General features: G+C 42.1%; 1 protein-coding gene across 1 annotated transcript in view; it reads left to right on the top strand.

The window, feature by feature from the left end:
- The window catches only part of MAN1A1 (mannosidase alpha class 1A member 1), a 142,350-nt gene that overhangs the window by 59,322 nt on the left and 60,986 nt on the right, over nt 1-22,042 (top strand). The window contains exon 5 of the mRNA XM_068162309.1: nt 19,262-19,356. Within this exon, the coding sequence (XP_068018410.1) occupies nt 19,262-19,356 (95 nt within the window). The remainder of the gene's footprint in view (nt 1-19,261; nt 19,357-22,042) is intronic.

Here is a 22,042-nt window from a genome sequence, read left to right as displayed (position 1 = left end):
GGATTCACTTTCTGGAGATAACCTTGACTCCTAGGATTCTTTGATGTAGACTGTTCTGCTATTGCAAGCAGACTGCCCTTCAGTCTTCTATTTCTGTCTCTTAAGTTCCTGCAGCGCAATTATACTGTCGCTGTTGATGAAACCCATTTCTGTTAAATAGGTTCCTTATACTCCAAAAGCTTCCATGTTGCTAATATTTCTCTCCCACTTCTCCCTGTACGACTTGCTGAGTGCTCTCTGCAGCTCTGCCCCACAAGCTGAGCCCACACATCACTCTGAGGAAATGTCAAAGAACAGGAACAGAGATGTTAATTTCCAGCTTTACATTTCATTCAAATTTTGTTTCTTGGTTTTCTTTCCCTTCCCTCCCTGCTGTGAAGTTCACTTACATACCACAACTAGGAACTCTTACTCAACTCTTACTAACTGAAGCTTTGTGGAACCTCTGCCACATTGTGTGCATCAGAGCTATGCAGTCAGCTGCCAACACCAACCGCTTTTATGCTTGGTGCTAAATACCACAGGCTACCCTGCTAACATAAAGTAAAAATAGTGGCAATTTACATTAATTCAGTGAATTGCTGTCTGCTGGAGCTCATCAGTGGGTGGGTTTCTCTTTCAGCTGTCTGTCATCAGCCTGAGTATCCACAGCAGGAGGACAGAGCAGCTATAGTGGTAGTCTGTTGCAACTGCTATAACTAAGCCTGCTGTGAAAACAGGAGGCAGATCCTTGGTTTTGTTGGAGAAACATATGTTTAGGACTTGGACCTCTCCATAACCACAGTCTTCACTTTCAGTGGTTTCCCTTTTGCATAACTGAAGGGAGTCTATTTGTTTGGGAAGTTTTGCCAAAGCAACAAAATGGGGTTTGTCCCATGGCAAACTTATTTAGCACAGGGATGACTTCAGAAATAACTAAACCAAAGAGCTTTATGGTTCATTTCATTTTTAACAGAAATCCTTGCTCACCTCCAAGGTACTGAAGTTAGAAAAGAAAATGGATGATAATGAGAGCAAAGTAATACCTGATTGTATTGGCAACAGCTGCTGTGCTTGACATGAGCTATATTATTAAGTAGATTTCAAACAGCTGAGAGGGAGCCTTTTTGTTTGTTCTGAGGATTTGGCTCTTAACCAGCTCCTGCAGTTTGACTTAATTGTGGTTCTGCAGAACAGTTGGAGAGGTTATATCTACCAGAAAGCCTGGGGTGGGTGCTTTGCTTTTGAACAGCAGCTCTAGAAAGACCCAAAAGAAGAGTTCTTTGTGTCTGGGTTAATGTACTGCACAGAAGAAATCACCTGCTGTAAACACGGTCACCGTGTGCCTGCAGAGAAGGTCAGTTTCCAAGGCATTTGTCTCTTTTATTTATCTCAGTGTTTTAGTTCTGTAATTTTGCAGTACCTAATGCAAGAGTAAAAGGAGAGCAAAACCATATTGCTTCAACTGTTGGTTGGGTTGTTTTGCTCTGCAGCTCTAGTAAAAAGCGTGCAGCCTGTGGTTCAATACAGGGTGCTGTGGAGTCATTTGCAAACAGCGTTGAGGTCTTTAGAAATGTACTGTCCTATGTCTAAAGAAAAATCTTTCTATATATACATCTTGCAGTTGAGGATTTGACTTATTTTTGCAGATGAAAGCAACACATAAATATCTCAGTGCTGACCCTGGGAATAGATCAGCAGTAATTTATGCTTCCTTAATTCAAGGCTATATAAAATACTTAGAGAAGTATATTTTCCTTGGTGGGTGTACTATAAAAGTTCACTTAGGTGATAAGTCATAAATATTAGTAAATCATTGCAGTGATATTTTTATTCTACCCCCAGAAAACCATGAAAGGTTCAGGTGACAGTAGTGTATGCCTGCATTTTGCTCTGGGCATAGAATAACTCTTCATTTCTTCATCTTTCACAATGTATAGCTAGTTTATTTAAGATTGCTTTGTGTCCTTTGTCACCATGGACTCAGTCTGATCCAAAGGTTATTTTTCATCGAGTTGAGACTTAGGAAGGTGATGTGTCCTCTCCTTACTAGCTGAGAGAAGATGAAAGCAGTAATCATGGTTTTTTGTTCCACTTTCAACTAAGGCATTCCATCAGATTCCCAAATCTGACTTTAGCAAATAATCCTTCTGCTTATGGATCTTTTTGCAAACAATTCATTTCTGTTGAAGGCTATGGAAGCATAAATTAATTCTCAGTATTTCAAGTAGAGAATGGGTGATGAGAAACGTGATGAAGCTGGGAAAGCTCCTCATCCACTTTGCTGCTTGAAGGTTCAGATTATAGAGGTTCTTTACACAACACCGCTTTGTGCCCCATGCAAGTCCTGCTGCTTGAAGCTAACTGATAATAATTGAGAGAATTGAATGCCTGGAATCAGAAGCAGACACCATTGCTGTTCTGCATGCCTGTCATGCCTCCAGCAAGAGGTACAGATAATGGCATCTTTGCCGCCAGAGGAAAGGGATAATTCTTTTAGTCTCTTTAGGATTTAGCAATACATCTTGTTCAGCAGATCAAACCTGCAACACATCTAAACAAGGAGGTTCACTGGCTTTAAGTTTGCATGAACTCCTCTAATCAATTGCTGGAGAGCACTAAGTGGTCTGTGGCTTGGGGGGGGTTTGTCTGTGTGTTTTTCTGTTTGTTTGTGGTGGTGGTGTGCGTTTGTTTTGGCAGGGTCTGTTGTCTGTGGTTTTCAAACAACCAAAATGTGAAAGATTTTAAAGGGGAGATAAGGAGGGAGGTTTTTTCCTAGGTCTTTGGAATCCCCATGCTATTTGTTTGTAAAAATGCAACAGTTGAATAATGTTGATAAATGTTGTGTAATGAGTGCAGTTCCTGTCTCTCCTGTGCCAAAAGCTTGCCTCTGCCATACGCAGCCTGTTATTTGCATGTGCACATGATTGAGAAGGCATTTGGAAAAGATGTTCACATGAAAAATCCTGTCCCACTTCCAGCACAAGGGATGCCAAGCGGAATTTGTGGTTTTGGCAGGTGATTGCCCCTGAAACAGAGCTGTCATGAAGCTTGTGAAAGACAAAGCTTTTATTTCCTCCTCTCAATGAATGTAAGGGCTCATTTTGCATAGGGTGAAGAGCAACAAAATGGGCAAACGGTAAACTTTGAGCCAAAGGCTGAGAAGAGGATGAACAAAATCACTTCTAGGAAGCTTTGAAAAGGGGAAAAGAGGAGCAGTATGTAGTGCTAGTGTTTCATAGAAATCTTGATTGCTTTCCTCAATGAAAAAGTAGTTTAGGATGTATTTAAACAGCAGATTCTGTTTCTTGACTTACTGTTTACCTTGCAAGTCTTTTGTTAGTAAATGCTATACTTCTGTATTTCTACAGGTGCTAGCTGGCCAGGGATCTGAGTGTTTATTTTTCCTGTGTAAGTGTGAGATAAAAGAGAGGTTAAGAGGTGGTAAGATATTCTGAAGTACTTGGATTTTGATATGTTCAGCTCTAATATTCTTGAAGGGGCCTATAAAAAAGATGAGGACAGTCTTTTTATCAGGATTTAGTGTGAGAGGACAAGGGGTAATTGTTTTAAACTAAGAGGGGAGATTTAGAGTATCTATAGTCTAAATATACAGTTTCTTCTGCAAGGAAGACTTTCTCTGTAACAAGGGTGGTGAAACACTGACACAGGTTGCCCAGAGAGGTGGCAGAAACTGCACAGGGCTCTGAGCATCCAGATCTAGCTGAAGTTGTTCCTGCTCACTGCAGAGTTGGATGAGATGATGGTTAAAGGTTCCTTCGAACCCAAACCATTGTATAATTCTAGGATTCTTCACTCAGCACCTTACATTGCTTACATTAACCTGCTTGACCTTGATAAAGCCTTCAACTAGTAGTTAATTAAGACAGCACAGTATGAGAGGGCTCTTGTCGTTCAGCCACATAAAGGCTCAGACCCAGCCTTATGTCAACTGACAAAACTGTAAAGCAAACAAGGAGGATAATTCCAGCAGCAGTGTTGGTGGAACAGAGCCCTTTAAGAGAAAGCAGTCTTCCTCCTGACATCAAGGACCAGTTCTGTTGTTTCATATGATTCAGACACACTAAAGTACCAAAAAGGCTCTGTGACTACTTAATGTAAAGAACAAGATGTGCCTGGTTTGTTTTTTTTCCTTCAGCCTTTAGGCAATCATTGCTTTTGCAGGCTAAGCAAAATAACCACACTAGTTGTTTTTGGGAGCTGGTTCAGTCCAGTTAGTGCTTTAAAGTCGTGTTGTCCCTTGGGGGCCAAGTTGTCCTTAATTTTTGCAGGCATGACTAGATAATTTTACAGTCCAGTAGATCCTTGGGTTCATCATGTGAAAAAGATATTCTGTGAACTTCATTCTCTTCCATTTTTCTTTCAAAACTCTCTTTTTTTTTTGTTGTTTTCTTCAAACCAACAGCTGCAGAAGGAAGTCAGGGGCTCACAATGACATTTCTTAAAGGATGCTATTTTCCTCAACTTGCTCTTAAAAACACTATTCATAGTGTGCAGACGATTTCAATCTTTTTCCTTTTGTCATGCAAAACCAGTGAATAACTCAGACCTTCTCATCAGCATTTCCTGCTCCTAGGCTATCTCTTACAAGCATGGTTCTGCCTGTGCTGTCTTTTCTTCACAGAGTTGCTTTTATTTCCATTTATATTCTAGAGGGGAAGAATAAATTATCTTCCCGGTTCCAGGCAAGATCAATAACTGCTGAGATGTTCTTGGGCAATCATTGCCACACTCCTGCAGGAGACTTTGGGGCTGGTACTTGGTATGTCTGGGCAGTCAGGCTAGTGGCATTAAACATCACAGTAATTCTGATTGGCTTGAAGGTTGTGTGTTAATATAGTTAACTGGCCCAAGGCCAAAAGTAAAGACTGACTGAGACAGCAACAACTCCTCCTTGTTTAACCATTCTTTTCTTGATGGACTATGGCAGTAATAGTATCATAGTATCAGTCAGGGTTGGAAGGGACCACAAGGATCATCTAGTTCCAACCCCCCTGCCATGGGCAGGGACACCCCACACTAGATCAGCCTGGCCAGAGCCTCATCCAGCCTGGGCTTAAACACCTCCAGGGACGGGGTCTTGACCACCTCCCTGGACAACCCATTCCAGGGCTTCACCACTCTCATGGGGAAGAACCTCCTCCTCACATCCAGCCTGAATCTCCCCACCTCCAGCTTCATTCCATTCCCCCTAGTCCTATCACTACCTGAGATCCTGAGCGTCCCTCCCCAGCCTTCCTGTAGGCTCCCTTCAGATACTGGAAGGCCACAATGAGGTCACCTCAGAGCCTTCTCTTCTGCAGACTGAACAGCCCCAACTCCTTCAGTCTGTCCTCATAGGAGAGGTGCTCCAGCCCTCTGATCATCCTCGTGGCCCTTCTCTGGACACCTTCGAGCACATCCATATCCCTCTTGTAATAGGGGCTCCAGAACTGGACACAGTACTCCAAGTGGGGTCTCAGCAGAGCTGAGTAGAGGGGGAGGATCACCTCCCTCGACCTGCTGGCCACACTTCTCCTGATGCAGCCCAGGATCTGATTGGCTTTGAGGGCTGCAAGTGCACACTGAGAGCTCATGTTGAGCTTCTTGTCCACCAGCACAAGTTGCTGATAGAAGTACTGAGTGCAGCTGGTGCTAGGATTCATCTTTTCTAAATCATACTCTTAAGACTTCTTATACATCTAGTTCCAACTTGAAATTGCAGTTAAGGCATTGTCATGTTTTAATTTATATGCCATCAAATACAAAAGCAATTTAGTGAAACCTGCACAGTATTCCCTCCAGGAATGGGTATCTGAAGTGGTTTTAGTGCTTTATTTTACTTTTCAACTGAACATGTCATGAGTTTTGGTAAAAACCAGGGAATTTATGTAACTGTCAAGTCTTTTGTCTTTCCATTTGCTTCTAGTGGGGGGAGGATGGAAAACAACATAAGGATACCTATATTGCTTCTGTGCATACATGAAATCCTTACAGAGTTGACTTGCATATATTCAGTGTAGGATTCTTTAGATTGGAAAAGACCTTTCAGATCATGGAGTCCAACCATTAAAATAATGGTCTACTTGTAGGATTTATGAATGCTTCTGAACATTTTCTCCACTGCATTAGAAAATCATGCTGATCTTTGGAGAGAACATCTTACGGGTGTTTAATTAGAGGAATGATTTTGAGGTTTGACTGCAACAACAACAAAAAAGTTTTAACTGCAGGGAATTCAGAGGAGTGGTTGAATTGCTCATAAATTTATGACTTGCTGGCAGCACTGCTCTTCAGTCAGAGCACTTGTTTCTGCCTCTTAAGAACTGCAAATGTATTCTTGCCCTCCTTATGTTTGAGTCACTTCAGTTTTATGGCTTGTCCAGTAAGAGAAATAGTCTTACAGTAAACAGAAAGGAATTGAATTAGTCTGCCTGATGATTTAACTTGCAATATAACAGCAGCTTCTTAAATCATAGTTCTCTGTTGAAGCCTCCTGTTTGTTTTAACATAAAAAGCAGTACAAGAGAGTTTGCATTTCTTTTATTTAATTTAAGGAAAATACACAAGCCCTTTATTTAGGCTCATTTTGGATGTGCCCATTATTCATCAGACAATTCAGTGACTGTTGTCTCCTAGAGAAATGTCAACAGTAAGAAAAAAACCCACTGAATTAAGATATCATCATCTTTGCTTGCTGTACAAAGGAAGGGGGGTTTGTTAAGATGGCTTAGCTATACAGCCAGCTAGATGTTGTCTCAGAAGTCTTGTGCAGGAAGGAACCTGCAGAGTGTGCTAAACTTTAACGTGTTCCTCACCCCTGAAAAACAATGGTTTAGAAATGCACCATCAGTACAGCTGTTAGTGTTCACAAAACTCACCTGCCACGGAGTCAAGCTAAGCTCTTGGCACAGTTGCAAGTCCAAGCTGAACTTATCCAAATGTCACCTCCTCAATCCCATTGTTCTTAATGGAATTTACCAAATGAAATTAAAGAAGGAGTTTCTGTTATGTTAGTGGCTGTGACAGTCATCAGCATTCACTTATAATCTGAGCAAGCACTGGAACATTAGAGCTGGGGCAGACAGACCTGTTGGGTTTTTTCCACATATATAAAAGTGAATCAAAAGCTGTATCTGCTGGTGGGAGAGAATGACCAGGAAGAGAGTTTTATGATCAAGTGGCTTGTTCCTGACTGATCTGTGCTGTAAATCTGACAGTGGCGGTTGGCACTGGCTTTGTACTTGTGATCATTTCACTTTCCAAGTTATTTATGATGTTTCCAGTACCTGAGATCACAAAATCTGAAAATTCCTGCCTTGGCTTCACTCCTGGTATGAGGATTAAAAGGAACACTTCACTGTTTAAACATGGGGCAGTCTTCATATACAGCATTAATTTTGCAGTGACTACTCATTATATTTGATATATGCTTGAAGAGCAGGAGACACTCTAAAAGAGGAGGCTCTTTTTGTATCCACAAACATCAAATTAATGGTCAGTGGACTTGCTGATGCATGAAGGAAGAACAAAGGATCTGTGGTAAAGGACATTAGAGTCAAGTTTTAATTGAAATGAGACTTCTTAAGCCTCTTGTTTTTAATGAAGGCTGTGTAAAGCCTGGGACTCTGTAATTTTGTGCCCAATGCCATGACTTGTTTTTAAAACTTCAGCATTCAAGCTTGTCAGTTTAGATTCTCATCCTGCTTTGTTCCTTGCCCTAGTACTTTTGTCACCTGTGTTGCATGTAGTTCACTAGCTATTAAGTTATTGTTGCTATAATTAGTTTAATGCTTGCTTCTTTCTAAAGGAAGCCTTTCCTGCCTTACAAGGGGAGATTCTTGTTGATAAACAGTTTGTTCCAGGTTCTACTGAAGCTATAGCTTAGACAGAGAACTGTACTGTGCATATCCTGATGCTGTGCCACAATATTTGTATAACATTTATAGAACATCCAACAGAAATAGAAGCGTGGGGGGGTTTACCTCTGAACATCTAGAAGCACATTTTTACTGTGAGGGTGACCGAGCACTGCACAGGTCGCCCAGAAAGCCTGTGGAATCTCTGTCCTTGGAGATACTTGAAAGCTATCTGGACACAGTGATGGTCAACTGCCTCTTTGTGGCCTTGCTTAAGCAGAGGGCTTGGACCAGATGACCCAGCGAGGCCCTTTCCAACTTCAACCATCTTGTGATTCTGTGAACTTTTGCTCATAACTTCATGAAATCACAGCCCCTTGGCTATCTGGAACACTTTGCATGAAAGCAACAGGGAAAAGGGAAAACTTTTGGCAGGGGTATGGCACTACTTATGCAGACCAGTGACAGTTGTTTTGCTGCAATAGCTGTAGCTCTCTCCACAAGGAGCAAACCTTGCGATGATTGGAGAAGAGCTGCTCTGTGCTACCTGGTCTGAGGACATTGTCAGTATACATTTTAACCATTTGAAGACTTGCCTCCAAGTGATCTAAATACCTGATTTAAAATACCTGTGATGGTGTCAGACTAAGGCTGTGTAGTGATTGAGGAGAACCAACCTTTTCAGAGGGACCAGAGCTGACCAGGTTGACTCTGCAGATACCCATTTGCTAGTGGTAAGTCAAGCAAGATGGCAGAGCATGAGAGATCCTGAGCCTCAGATTCTTTTGCTCAAAGACCCTTCTTATTTCAACTGTTGAGATTTCTTTCAGTAAGCTAAATTATTAGAGTGATTGAACATTAGGAGAAACCCCACCACAGATTAAAGTGGGCATACTTTGTATCCTGTTCACCTTGTTATACTTGTATGATTGATAAGCATCATTTAAAACTATTTCCATTAACAGCTGGAACAAACTGGCAAATATCAGGCAACACTGTCTGAAGCAAACAGCTCTCTGTTTGCTGTTGAGTTAACGTTAAAAAGCAAATACAATATCCTTTACAAGCAGAGAGTGATTTGAGCCTTTTTTGTGCCTCCCACTGTGGTCTAGGAGTGTACTTTAAAGTGAATGCATCACTCTAAATCTCCAGCAGCTTCAGAATTAAAAGATATAGTTGAATTTACAAGGCCAGAAATGAATCTTCTGTTAGCACTTGAGGCTACACTAAAGATGTAATTATTGCTTCACCGTGCAAAGTTTATGAGGCTCCCCCACCCCCAGCTTTCACACAGATGGTGTTGCAAATCACCTCTCAACGGTCACCTGCTTGAAAGGAGAGTTTCATATGCAAAGTGCTGTTCTTTGTTTAGATGCGATAGCTTGCAAGATGTGAAATGAGGCAGCTATTGAAACTTGTTGTTACAGCGCTTGGGCTGGGTACACGAGATTAAATAAGAAGAAAATTGGGAAGCAGATGCTTGTGGCTTAACAGAGGAATTGTGGTAAAAGATACTCTTCATTATGGGTGGATATGAGTAATTTTACTAAGGCAGCTGTTTCCTTAATCAGGAAACCCACAAAAGTCTAAGATGACATCCAGATGTTTTCTGTATTGCCTCACAGTGTAATGAGTTTCCATTCTATATGCCATGGTTTTAATTCCATTTGTGTTCTCTTGCATCCAGTATGCTTCAAAATGTATGTATCATCTTCCCTAACTGCAGGAGACCCCAGGGCTAAATACGTGACTTATTTTCTGCTCTTGATGTTCTTGCCTGGTGTTAGCCTAAGAGTTCCTCCTAGGGTTGACAGTGTCTCACCAGCAACCATGTAGCTGAAAAACATTGCTTTCTGCAGGGGGAGTTGTTTTGTTGGGGATGCAGGGGTCTTGGGAGGAATTTTCTAGTGATGGTGTCTGTTCATGCTTCAGTTGTGCAACTGTATCTAGTGCCTGTTGTTTGGAGCAGGACATACCGTAGTGTTAACACGTATGGAGTGGATTGATGTCCTGTTCCACTTACGTGGATAGCAGGTAAAAACAGATTTAAAACTTGCACTGGCTCTTGGGTGTGATCTTCGCCCTCCCTCCCGGGCTGCTGACAGTTTTAATGCCTGCCAGTGTGCCATTTACCCTTGCTATAAGTTTTATTTGACCGGAGACCTGGGATTCCAGGCTTTCTGTGGCTGGCAGGACAGAAGACTGACATCCCAAAGCTTTGGTGCTGAGTTACTGTCACTGAGCTGTTTCATCATTTATTTATGTTGCGGTGGTGTGAGATTTCAGCAGCTTAAGATTTGAGCACAGCTCTTGTAGGTGTGAGGCTTGTTCCTTTTGGTATCACAGTATAACTTAGGTTGGAAAGGACCTCGAGGATCATTGAGTCCAACCTATCGACACAGACCCCATGACTAGACCATGGCACCAAGTGCCACGTCCAATCTCCTCTTGAACGCCTTCAGGGATGGTGACTCCACCACCTCCCTGGGCAACCTGTTCCAATGACGAACGACTCGCTCGGTGAAGAACTTCCTCCTCACCTCGAGTCTAAACCTCCGCTGGCGCAGCTTGAGACTGTGTCCTCTTGTTCTGGTGCTGGTTGCCTGGGAGAAGAGGCCAACCCCTTCCCAGCCACAACCACCCCTCAGGTAGTTGTTTGGTCCTCAGGAGCCAGCTGCCAACAAGCGGTTTATCTTGCACGTGTGGAGCAGATCCAAACTCCTTATTCTGTATCCCATCTCCTGAAAAAAATTAAGGCTGCCCCATGTTTGGGGTGAGGAATTCTTAAAGGCTTTTATGCCTGGCATTTGTTGAAGCCTATTTACTATGTTTGTCAGCAGGTTTTCTTGAATTAACACAACAGAGAGATTAAGTGGTCAGTTGGTGAGATTTCCAGGTACTAATGGGTTGTAGCTAAGCTTTTAATTGTGGAAGTAAACATCAGCTTTAAAAAAGTACTGCTTTCTTGACGTTAGGAGATAAATTAGCAGTTACTTCTCCTCTTGTGCTCTAAAACTTCTTCCTGTTAAATAGCTCTTGGAGTTCATGTCTGTGTAAGCAATCTTAATTACACATGAATAGCACAAAAGGATACTGCTAAGTATAACCGCAACAAACTCCTCCTTGATTTCTCTAATTCTGTAGTTATTCCTTCATTCCAGTTTCCAAGTGCAAGTCAGATGTTTACAAGTTGCTCCATGTGAATACTTTCTGGTTTGTGCCTTGCCTTCTTTCTGTCCATTGGTGTAATTTATTTGCTAGCCTTCCTAAAATAAGGTATCTTTTTCTCCCCAGCACAATAAGTCTACTTAGTCTTGAGTTAGAAAACAACTGGAGTAATTACATGTGTTAGCTACTGCTGATAACTTGAGGGGGTTTTGTGCTTGTTGCTGTGTACATTTGGATTAAATCTGGAAATCTCTCACTAATCCAGTTACTTCCATTTGATTAAGTTCTCTCCAGTATTTTCTACAGGGGGAGGCTTTTCATGGTGCTAGTGACTTCTGTGCTACAATGACCAGCTAGAAAATAACATTACTTCTCTTGCCATCAGTGAAACCATAACAGAAAAGGCTAATTGAATAAAAGAAAGGATTTGTAAATTCACACCCCCACCCTCCCCCAAATGTTGTCTAAAGTAGATTTGATTCTACAAGCTGCTGGCCAAACATACCGGGGTATTCTGGCAAGGGCAGGACAAATCTCAAAGCTCACCCATGTTTGTTATTTCCTCAAGCTGTGAAAAAGGCACAAGACTGCTCTAGCAGTTTGCAGGTGCAACAAGGTTGCTGCTCACAGATCCCACAAGCTTCCTGAGCCTCTGGTGAGATGATTTGCATACTTGTACAATCACAGCTTTCAAAAGCTGGAAACCTAGGTGCACCTAGCTGAATTGCCACATCATCTTGGGTGCCAAGAGCTTGCCTAAGATTTGAGCACGTTGCTGCCTGCTGCTGTCACATGTCAGACACAAGCTTTTGATTCCTGCGCTGAAGATGGCTTTATAAACACTACCCTGTGGCTGTTTCAATCTTGGACTGGCACAGAATCTGTGTTTTCCAAGCTTTCTCCATGGGAAACCATTTGTCTTTTAACGTGTTCCAGCCCATCACTCTGTGAGGGCAGATGCTGAGCAGGGTTGTGGGAATGGCTGCACTTTGTCATTATTTTTAATTGCAATATTTCCCCTGCTTTGTACAGCTGTGATGGTGTTTGTGTGTGTGAAGGAGAGATTTGTATGAAAACCAGTGCTGTTTTGAGAATTTTAATGAGGGGAGCAGCCAAGATTATTTATCCAACTCAGTTGTAGGGTTCTTCTTTTAATTAGTGCTTTTCCTGGGATTCCTGACATCTCCTCACCCTGCTGCTGTGCTGTTGAACAGCTTGACTTGTGCTCCATCTGTGCGCATGCTGATGGGACAGGACCTGACTAGTTGTGTTTTGATAATCTCCAGGAAGGGGGTGACTTGTTTAATTTCTCAGTGCAATAAAACGCTGCTCTGTTCAGTCAGTGTTCTCCTGTGAAGGTGTCACAAGCTGTGTTCTGTGGAGGAGCTCAAGCACCCTTTGTTTCCTTCACAGGGGTTTTACAGAATTGGTGCCAGTTGAAATTTCCATTTCATCGTTAGGTCTTCACTCTCTGGGCTGACTGCACCTGGGATGCCCCTCTTGTTGGATTGTTCTTAGGCAGATTAGGCAGTATGGGATGCTTTGGGGTGTTTAGCATACGAGGACCTCCTTACTTCTCTAGGGAAGCTTCCTGCATCCAGAAAAGCTTCTGAGCTCCAGATTGGTGTAACCCCTTGAGGGCCAGACCTGCTCCACTTGGCCATCAGTGACTCTCTCTGCCTTGGAGACTGGAGGGAGGCATATTGTCTCTGGGCCAAGTGTTACAGGTGGGCAAAGGTGCTTTGAGTCTAATGCTACACTTACAGACCTGAAAACCTTCCCAAACCTCCAGGTGCTGAAGAGCATGATTCTGACTTGTGTCAGCACGTGCAGTCATGCTGAATAGCTCTGACTTGTCTTTGGTCACTGTAGGTGTGGCCTTGAGTGGAGCCACCCGTTTTTAATACACTGTCCTCTCCTATAAGCTGGTAGGAAGACATGAGGTGGTGAGCCACTCAGGGCTAGGCGTAGGCTCGTGCATTGGTGTGGCATTTCACACATGCTCTGCCCAGGTCCGACAGGACCAGGGCTGGCCCAGAGCTAGCAAGCTGCTCACAGACTCAGATTGTTTCCTGGGAAAAAGACTCAAAACGTGCTCTTGGCACTTTTGGGTCTGGCTCTATGATAAATGGGACTACAGCTGTCAAGGTCCTAAATGAGGTCCATTGGATTCCTGTTGGTACTGGTTACCACACTGAGATGACTCACTGTGACATTTGTTCCCAGAAATGTTGTTAACTGTCTCTTCACCTTGTAGTACAAATAATTCATAACAGTCTTGGCTCAGGACTAAGCGAGGGCTGACTGAAATTAAACTCATAACCACCTGCTGGTGTCAAGATGACAATAACTGTAAAACCAGTAATTGCTGCTGACTTAATGCTGGCAGCTGGGTATCTTATCTAGGTGTCAAGAACACTGAAGATATATAATAGGAAATGGTTTCAGATGATACAACACTGAAGTGTTGTCTTACTTGGAGATAGAATCATTCAGCTTATGCTCTTTCAAGTGTTCTGGCACTTTGGATGGAGCAGCACAATTTTTGCAGCATTTCTAATCTTTCCTTGCAAAAATAACCCAAATGTAAACATGGCAGAAATCCTGGATCGCCTTTCAGGTATTGGAACAAGCTCTGCTAAAAGAGTTGTCTTTTGTTAGCAGATGGCTTTAAACCTAAATCAACATTTGTCACACTGAAAGGATTTCTGTTCAGTGTTGTGAAGAGCAGCTAAGTGGCCTGTCCCTGTTCATTTTTCTGCTCTTGTTCCCTGCTTTTGCACTGAAATATTCATTCCTTACCCTTCTGGGAAAGGTGGTCAGGTGCAGGAAAGAAAGCAATAAATCTTACTTAGAGGCTTGTCAGTTCTTATCTGTAAATGTAAAACAAAAAATGGAGAAAACACTTGATTTGACAGGATTAAAAATGTGGAGAAAATGTCTTTGTTAATTGAGGGGGGGGGGAGGGAAATCATTTCATCTATTGTTAAAATTTAAGTTCTAGCTTCCCTCATTTGCAGAACTTACGAAGGCAGGATTCTGTCTTTAATTTATGCTGTTTTACCATCTTATGCCCTTTTTTAATTAGACATGCCTCATACACTATTCTAAGATATTTCTTTGTTTCCTGTGTTTTCCCTTCGTTCTGATTAGCAACAGCAATTAAATCTATGATGAAGTAATCTAACATTTTCAAAGGGATTTGTCATTCCAGCCAGAGGAAACATTTTTCTTTATCCAGAGGAGATAACATTCTTGCGCTATAATGAAAGCCAGTGCTCACCAAATGACAGCTCTGGTCTTAGCCCTGCAGTTGCATCTTTGCTGGCAGGCCCTCATTTCTCTGTGGGAAAACTGTTTTCCCTAATAGAATGATAACAGACACAAGAGTCTCCAAAATCTGATTGATTGTGGGATTGGGGTCTTCTAACATGAGCAGTGCAGTTCTGCATGTATGACCTCTTTCAACCATTTCAAAGGAAAAGACTTCTTCTCTAAACCCATTTGAAAAGTCACAAAAGATGCTTTGGGGATCTGCATGCCACAAGGCTGGGTGCAGAATGCAAGTAACTGCTTTAAGTGAAGTGGGTATTTGGAAGACTTGATTAATTAAATGAATAACTTCTTTTTCATCTGAAGTTTGTGTCTTAAGTCACATCCAAACCCTCTACATTTGCATCAATGGCACAAAGTAAGCACAACTTAAAACCCACCCAACCATATCCTAACTGCCTTTCTGAGGTAGTGTGCCTCACTTATTTAAGGTGGTATTTGAGAGGAATAGGAAGCTTTTATTCCAAGAATAGTTACTGTAGGAAGCACTGCCTCTGTCAGCGTGCTTCCTTTCCTTACCTTGTTCAGCAGTAGTGCTAGCAGTCAAGGAAGCAGATGACTTCTAGCATTGGGAACCACAACATGCCTAGCATCATGGAATTGTTTCAGTTGGAAAAGATCTTATAAGATCATCAAATCCAACTGTTATCTGACTCTACCAACTCTGGTGCTAAGCCACATGCCTTAGCAGGCATCCATGCTCCTTCTTCCTTAAAAAGCCTTAGATATGATAAAGCAGTAGAGTAAGCCAGGGAGGTCTTTGGGACTGATTTGTAGACTTTTGGACTTGTAGGTAGATGTTTAAAATATGAGACCTAAATGTGGAGCGCAGAGTGGGTGCAGGAATGAGGCACTGACAGATTCTGCAGGGTCTGATCCGTTTGGACTACCTCTTGTAAGTCAGTCTTCATTACTGCTGGCTGAGCACCCATGAGCAGAGGCCAGGAAGAGTCCTTGAGCCTCTCAAGAGAACCACTGGGATGGGAGAATTTTGCTGTATATCTTTTTCTTTATTATATATAATGGCTCCAGGTTTTGTGCCCTGCCACTTCTGTCTTTACTCTCTACATCTCAGTAATGGCCATGGGACTTTTTCCTTACCAAAATCTGACTTTACTGAGTGATAGTGGGGAGAGATTAGGACTTGGCAAGCAGTTGAAATTCACATCAGCAACAGAGAGATTTAGCAGAAGTTTCTGTTGCTTCCTTCCATTTGTTAGCTGAAACAATATCCTACCCTGTCCAATATTTATTTCTAGAAAGTACCAAAAGTTTCTCCAAAAGAAAATTCCAGGGAGCATTGTGGATGGTGTGCAGTAATTGCAACACCTACTTCCTTCATTATTATTTTTGAAGTGTTGAAACTGCAAACTGAAAAATCAAGGGCTTCCTTCAGTAATATTCCCCCTGTTACCCTTGCTGAAAGAGCACAATAATGCTGCTTGAAGTTGCTATTTATTATGTTCAGTCATTCAGAATGTTGTTGTATTCTTGTCACTCTTGTCTGTAGTGTGCTGCTTAATAGTGATTTAGCAGTCAGTTGTTCATCCATGTTAAATTATCTCTAGAGATAAAATTGGATCATGTCCATACCTGACTGGGTTGTTTAACTTTGGAAGGGAAAGGAAAATCACAGCCATGCATAGTAATAACTTGTTGAAGTTACCTTGCAAACAAGAAGTACATCTTCACCTCAAGACTTGTTCCAAAGTTGTATGATGGTTTTAAAACCATTTAATAATCTTCTTCCCCTAGTTGTCCACTAGGAAAACTGTTCTCTGTGTTGGAAGAGGTGCATTTTGGACAAGACAGAAGTTAGCACACCCAGTTGAAGTCTGTGTTTTGATGTTGGTGTCCAGTACACTGTCCTGTTCAGGAGTGAATTATCTTTTTCCTTGTGTATCCATGTGTTGAACAATATTTCCTTACTGCTTCATACTTGCACTTGGTGCCATGGTTTAGAAGTCTTGGGTGACAGGTTGGACTTGATGATCCTTGAGGTCTTTTCCAACCTTATTGATTCTATACAGGATGTGTTTAATTTTTGCTAACTCATTTTTGACACTTCTATCAAGTAGGCAAATGTAGTTGGAAATTGGGTTGTTAATTTATGAAGGAAATACAGTAGCCTTTTTAAAAACATATGAGGGTAGAAACATGTGCAAGTAAAACATTATTGCTGTGCATAAAATCTCTGATTAAGATACCAAAATGTTATGCTTTTGTCCAGAAGCAATTGTAACACAGCTTATTTTGAGCTTGCTGGTAATCATTTTAATGATGGAGGATTAATGCAGCCTGTAAGGTGCAGCAGTTACTGAGCCTTGCTACCACTGCTGTCATTAAGTATGTGCATGCTTCTTGAAAGGGAGAGCTCTTCTCGTCCTTAATATACATCTAAAAGCAATACATATGGCACCTTTCACCACCCTCCATAAAATGAGCTATCTGCCCCCTTTCCATATGGCAAAAGATAGGGTTTTATGCTGTGCAGCAGATTCTTCCTCTAGAAATTCGGGGTTCTTGTGTGTCCATTGCTTGGGAGGGTCGTCATCACCGCTTTCCTGGTGACACTTCAACCTTTCAGGGCAGAGATACTAAAGTAAGCTAAGGAGCTGGTCCCATCATATGTTTTGAAAGGGTGAGCAGAGCTCTCTTCTGTTGGAAGAGCAAAGCAAAGGTTTGGATTCGAGAAAACAAAGTGGAAACATGTGGTTGCGTAGTGTTAATAAGGGGAAAATGTGATCCTGGTGCGATTGCTGTCACTTGCTCCTCTCGAGGTAATTGACTAAGAGAATTTTGCTCAGCATCAAATGTTTCTGAGTGTCCCTCAGGGTTCTAACTCCTGGAAAGACTGAACTATGTGCTGAGTGAAGATCATAAATCCATAACTAATTCTCATCAGAATCCACACAATCAGTAAACCTGGAAGTCAGAAATAGCATGGATTAGGAAGGGATTTCCAAACAAATCGTTTTCATTGCTGCCTGACTTAAGTTTCTCCCAGCTCAGATGTGTGACCCCCTTGAAAAAGTTTGCTGACTTCAGCCATAATTTAGCTTCCCATTCCTTTAGCCTCCCTCAAAATATCTTGTAGTTGTGAATCTTGGACTGTTGTCACAGCAATCTTGCGACCTGTGTCATGTGAAGAGACTGTGGGGTAGTCTGGATCTTCTTTATGGTAATGTGATTATCCCAGAGCATTATATTCTCTCCTGATCAAGTGGTATTCAACAATGAAAACCTTTCTGCAAAGTAGCATTTAGAAAGTGGGATTTTATAGATGTTTATTAATATGCAGAGGAGTTACTGCATTACTTTGTTCTGACCAGCAGATACCTTTATTCCAAAAAATATATAGGCTGCTTTTTTCTTCTCTGCTGTAGTGTACTTGGCTACACTGCAAGATGCATCAGATGTACAAGTTGATTTCTAATACATAAATACAAATTCATGTGTCTGAGGGTGGGGGGGAAAAATGAAGTGAAGGGCACCATTATTAGACAACGAGGAAGGTGACTTTGCTATTTTGGCAACTACACCTGGGATAATCCTTTCCAGTGTTGTGCAGGATCCCAGTGTAATTCCAAGCAGAGAGGCCTTGAACATCCACGTGCTGAAATCACTAAATAGGTTTCTATATTTAAGTTGGAACAATGCTGTTCCTAATTAAAAAGTCTCTTACTAGAGCACTCAGTGCCCCAAAAGTCAGGTTAGTGCAACCTGAGCCGAGCTGTCAGTTGAAGGAGAGCAAAATCCTCTTTGTTCTGGCTTTGTAACTATTACACTGGAAATAGAAGTTCCCAATGTGAAATTGTCTTTCTTGTGGACAAATGTTAAGCATTTGGGGGTCTTTCAACTTTTTTTTAAGAGGAGAGATGAAACTCTTTCCATACTGAGGATCAGTTAAGCCTTAGTTACCTGTTAAGAGGTCTCTTCCCATTTTTGGTTAGATTATGGCATGGATAGCCCCTGGGTAAAGGCACATTGTGGGCCTGCAAAAATACATTTTGTATTTGGGATGGGGGTTGGTTGAGCACTGTTTCTGCTGCAGAATGACCATGCAGCTCACTGGCAGTTTGGCAGGTACATGGTGACCCAGCCTGCTTTCCCATAGTGTGCTGAGCCACCATTAATAAAGTTCACACAGAGCCAAGGCAGCATTCCAGCAGTTGCAGGAGGAGATATGTGTCAGGGCAGGGAGCTGGATCCAGCAGGGTGGCTGGGTAATGGTCCCCTCCCTGACCCTAGCATCCATAGTAGTGCAGCAGGGTATGCAAAAGCAGCTCAGCTCTGTGCAGACAGGAGCAGGTCTGGCTGTGCTGCTGTCTCTTGCTTGATGCTGGTCATGCCAGACGCAGGTCATCTGAGTGTCATCACTCTGATCCTGCTGGTTGAGTTCTCCTCTTACTGTGTGTAATGGAAAACAGGTTGTGCTGCTTTGTTCCTGTGATGTGGCTCTAAAAAAGAGAAGGCTCTGAGGAGACCTTATTGTGGCCTTCCAGTTTCTGAAAGGGGCCTACAAGAAAGCTGGGGAGGGACTTTTTAGGGTGTCAGGGAGTGATAGGACTAGCTGGAATGGAACAAAAATAGAAATGGGTAGATTCAGATTGGATGTTAGGAAGAAATCCTTCCCCATGAGGGTGGTGAGATGCTGGAACAGGTTGCCCAGGGAGGTGGTAGAAGCTCCATCCCTGGAGGTTTTCAAGGCCAGGCTGGCTGTGGCTCTGAGCAACCTGATGTAGTGTGAGGTGTCCCTGCCCATGGCAGGGTAGGTTGAACTACATGATCCTTGAGGTCCCTTCCAATCCTAACGATTCTATGATGCTTCCTTGTGCTGTATGATCAATAACAGTGTTACCAAATCAATTTGAGGGAGCAGCAATGCATTTTCCAACACTTTGTTTCTTCTTAACTTCCAGGTTTTCAGAAAGAAGGCAGTAGAACTTGGAGAGAAATTGCTGCCTGCTTTCAACACTCCCACTGGGATACCGTGGGCATTGCTCAATATTAAGAGGTAAACAAATTGCTTTTTGATAACCAGCATATATAACAAGAGTTATGTTGAAACTGTCTTCATCACAAAATCATTGCAGTTGCTGCACACTGTCTTTCCAGCTAGGGAAAAGTTGACATAAGATCTTTGGTGCTATGGTTCACATTAGGAAATTAAAGTGTGAGGGTGATCAAGCACTAGAATGGGCTGCCCAGAGAGGCTGCAGAGTCTCCTTCTATGGAGACACTGAAAACCCACTTGGGTGCATTCCTGTATGACCTGCTCTAGGTGATCCTTCTCTGGCAGGGGTTTGGACTGGATGATCTTTCTAGGTCCCTTCCACCCCTAACATTCTGTGATTCTGTGCTGCAAGAATACGCATAGCAATATACTTACTCACCTGATTGTGTGGTGATTTGCTCCCCTCAGAGCAAGGTAAATAAGACAGCTTTTTTGTCACTTTGTGTGTTACTCATGATCTTTCAGGAATTCCTCTGTTGCTTTTGGTGGTGTTGTAAGTAGGGTAAGAGCAAAAGGAGATGTGTTACTCGGGCAAAAAGCACATCTGTGTGCAGGAGCAGAATGGAGTTAACGCTCCTGAACTTTCTCGTTGTTGAAGGTGCTGATTAACTGCTGCCCAGGGATGACTGGCTGGACTTTGGTTGGTTACTTGCATGCTAATGATTTCTTCTCTCAGTTCTTCTCAGACTTTGTGTTCTGCACAAGCTGAGGTTTGCTGCTTAAAGTTTTCACACAATGTTTTGAGCATGAAGCCTTAGCATACAATTGTAGTTGCAACACAAGACTGTCTTATTCTACACGGTATACGTTAATTTCTTTTAGGTATTTAGGCTAAGAACTTGTCTTATACGTAGCTCTTATCTAAATTCCCACTCATCTACTGAGTATATCAATGGCTTTTGCAAATAAAACCCATATTGTGTTAGGTCTTGATGGATTTGTTCCTAGCTTCTCACAGCTAGAATTTGTGGTGCACTGCAAATGTCAGCCAGGCACTGCAAGGTGTTAACGCAAAAAGAGATTAATTTCATACCCGGCACCGAAGTGGGAGAGGATCTCTGCTGAGATAACTGCCTGTGCTGTGGTAGAAAAAACTCTGCTAAATGCTGGGATCTTGGTTATTCATTCTGAACCCTTGCACATCTGTCTAGATTTGACCTTCAATAGATGACTCTTCCATAATGCTGTGCGTAAACAAATACGCTGTCATCCAGGCTTAGGAAGTGCTAAGCCACGGAAGCCTGCATGCATTCCAGCTCTAATACACCTCACTTCTGATCAGTATTTTATTTGGTTTTACTTTGACTTGTGTTTCAAGTTGGAGAACACTCACAATAGGTTGTGGGTGTCAGTGGTTATTTTTAAATGACTCTATTTAGATTTACAGGTGAGCTGAATATTTGTTTCAGTATGCAAATGGTCTTCACAAAATAGTTTGTTTTCTCTGCTTGTCCTGTGTCATCACAGCCAGGTTTGCTCTCTCCTTGCATGCCTGTGTGTAAACACATGTAAGTGCTTTTTTTCTGGGACTGTTCTCAGCATCCACTGAAGTCTTGTAGTCTTTCTCTGCTCCATTTTTTTCTTCATTCTGCTTCTTTCCTCATGAGTTAATGACCCTGAGACTCTTAGTGGTATATTTGTAGAAACCTATTACCAAATATATTTAATAGTCCTCTGTACTATTATCCAGCTAAAATTAGCAGTTTTTGAGTGTGTATACATTTCCTTTGCTCTCTGAAGTCCATTTTAAGTCATTAGATTGGTAGGTTTCACTGTGATTTCTTTTCTTGTCATGTTAAATGTTTCAGTTGCCTTTCCATATTTCTGGTGTTCCTGATGCTGCTCTGATCTTCAGCATCTCTTTTCCTTCTGCTTATACTGCCAAATTTAAAGGTCCTTTTTTTGGCCTATTTGAGTAGCCAAGTGTTGAATAGCTCTGCCCCACCAGTGGAGCCTACCCAGCAGAGCCTGGTTGCTTTGGAAAGGGATTTTATGCTAAAATGCCACAGTGTCTGCCAGGATGACACAGGCACAGGTGGTGTTCTCCTCTGGGGTACACACTCTGATATTTCAAAGTAGTGGCAGTATTCCAGGTTGCAGGCAGCTTACCCCTCAGCCACTTCTGTCTAGGACGAAGGTTCTGCTCTCTAAGACCAACATTTCATACCACAAAGGTGTGAAATCTTGGCTTTTAGAGAACAAAACTTGCTTGAAAAGTGTTTAAAGTTTCAAAGTCATGTCCAAATTCAAAACATATTTCAGGGGGCTGTGTGCCTAAATTGCCTGAGGAGTAGGTGGCCTTCAGAATGTCTTCAGCTCTAGCATTGCTAAGGAAAAGATTGAGTGTGTAACAGAATGATTCTCTTTCAGTTCTGGGACTTTTTCCAAAACATCACAATCAATGCACTTAAGAGTATATGCCCTTACAGTTTTTAAAGGAATCTTACTGCATTGAAGAAGCAGGAAAACATTAAGAAGAAAGACTCAAAGCATGTACCTTCAGTAAATCGTTTTGGACAGCTTAGTTCACCCTCTGACACCATCAGAAACACCTGAGATGTGATAGTGGCATCATTTTCCAGCCTTTTCCTAAGCATCAAGTTGTTAGTATGATTTTATATTCTTTAACAGGCTGGAGAGGTGGGCACAAGCCAACCTCATGAGGTTCAATAAAAGCAAGTGCAGG

Source organism: Melanerpes formicivorus, unplaced genomic scaffold (assembly GCF_026170545.1).
Source record: "Melanerpes formicivorus ecotype bairdi unplaced genomic scaffold, bMelFor1.0.p_v2 SCAF_63, whole genome shotgun sequence".
NCBI classification, from domain to species: Eukaryota; Metazoa; Chordata; class Aves; order Piciformes; family Picidae; genus Melanerpes; species Melanerpes formicivorus.
This window is presented reverse-complemented; position numbering and strand designations above follow the sequence as displayed.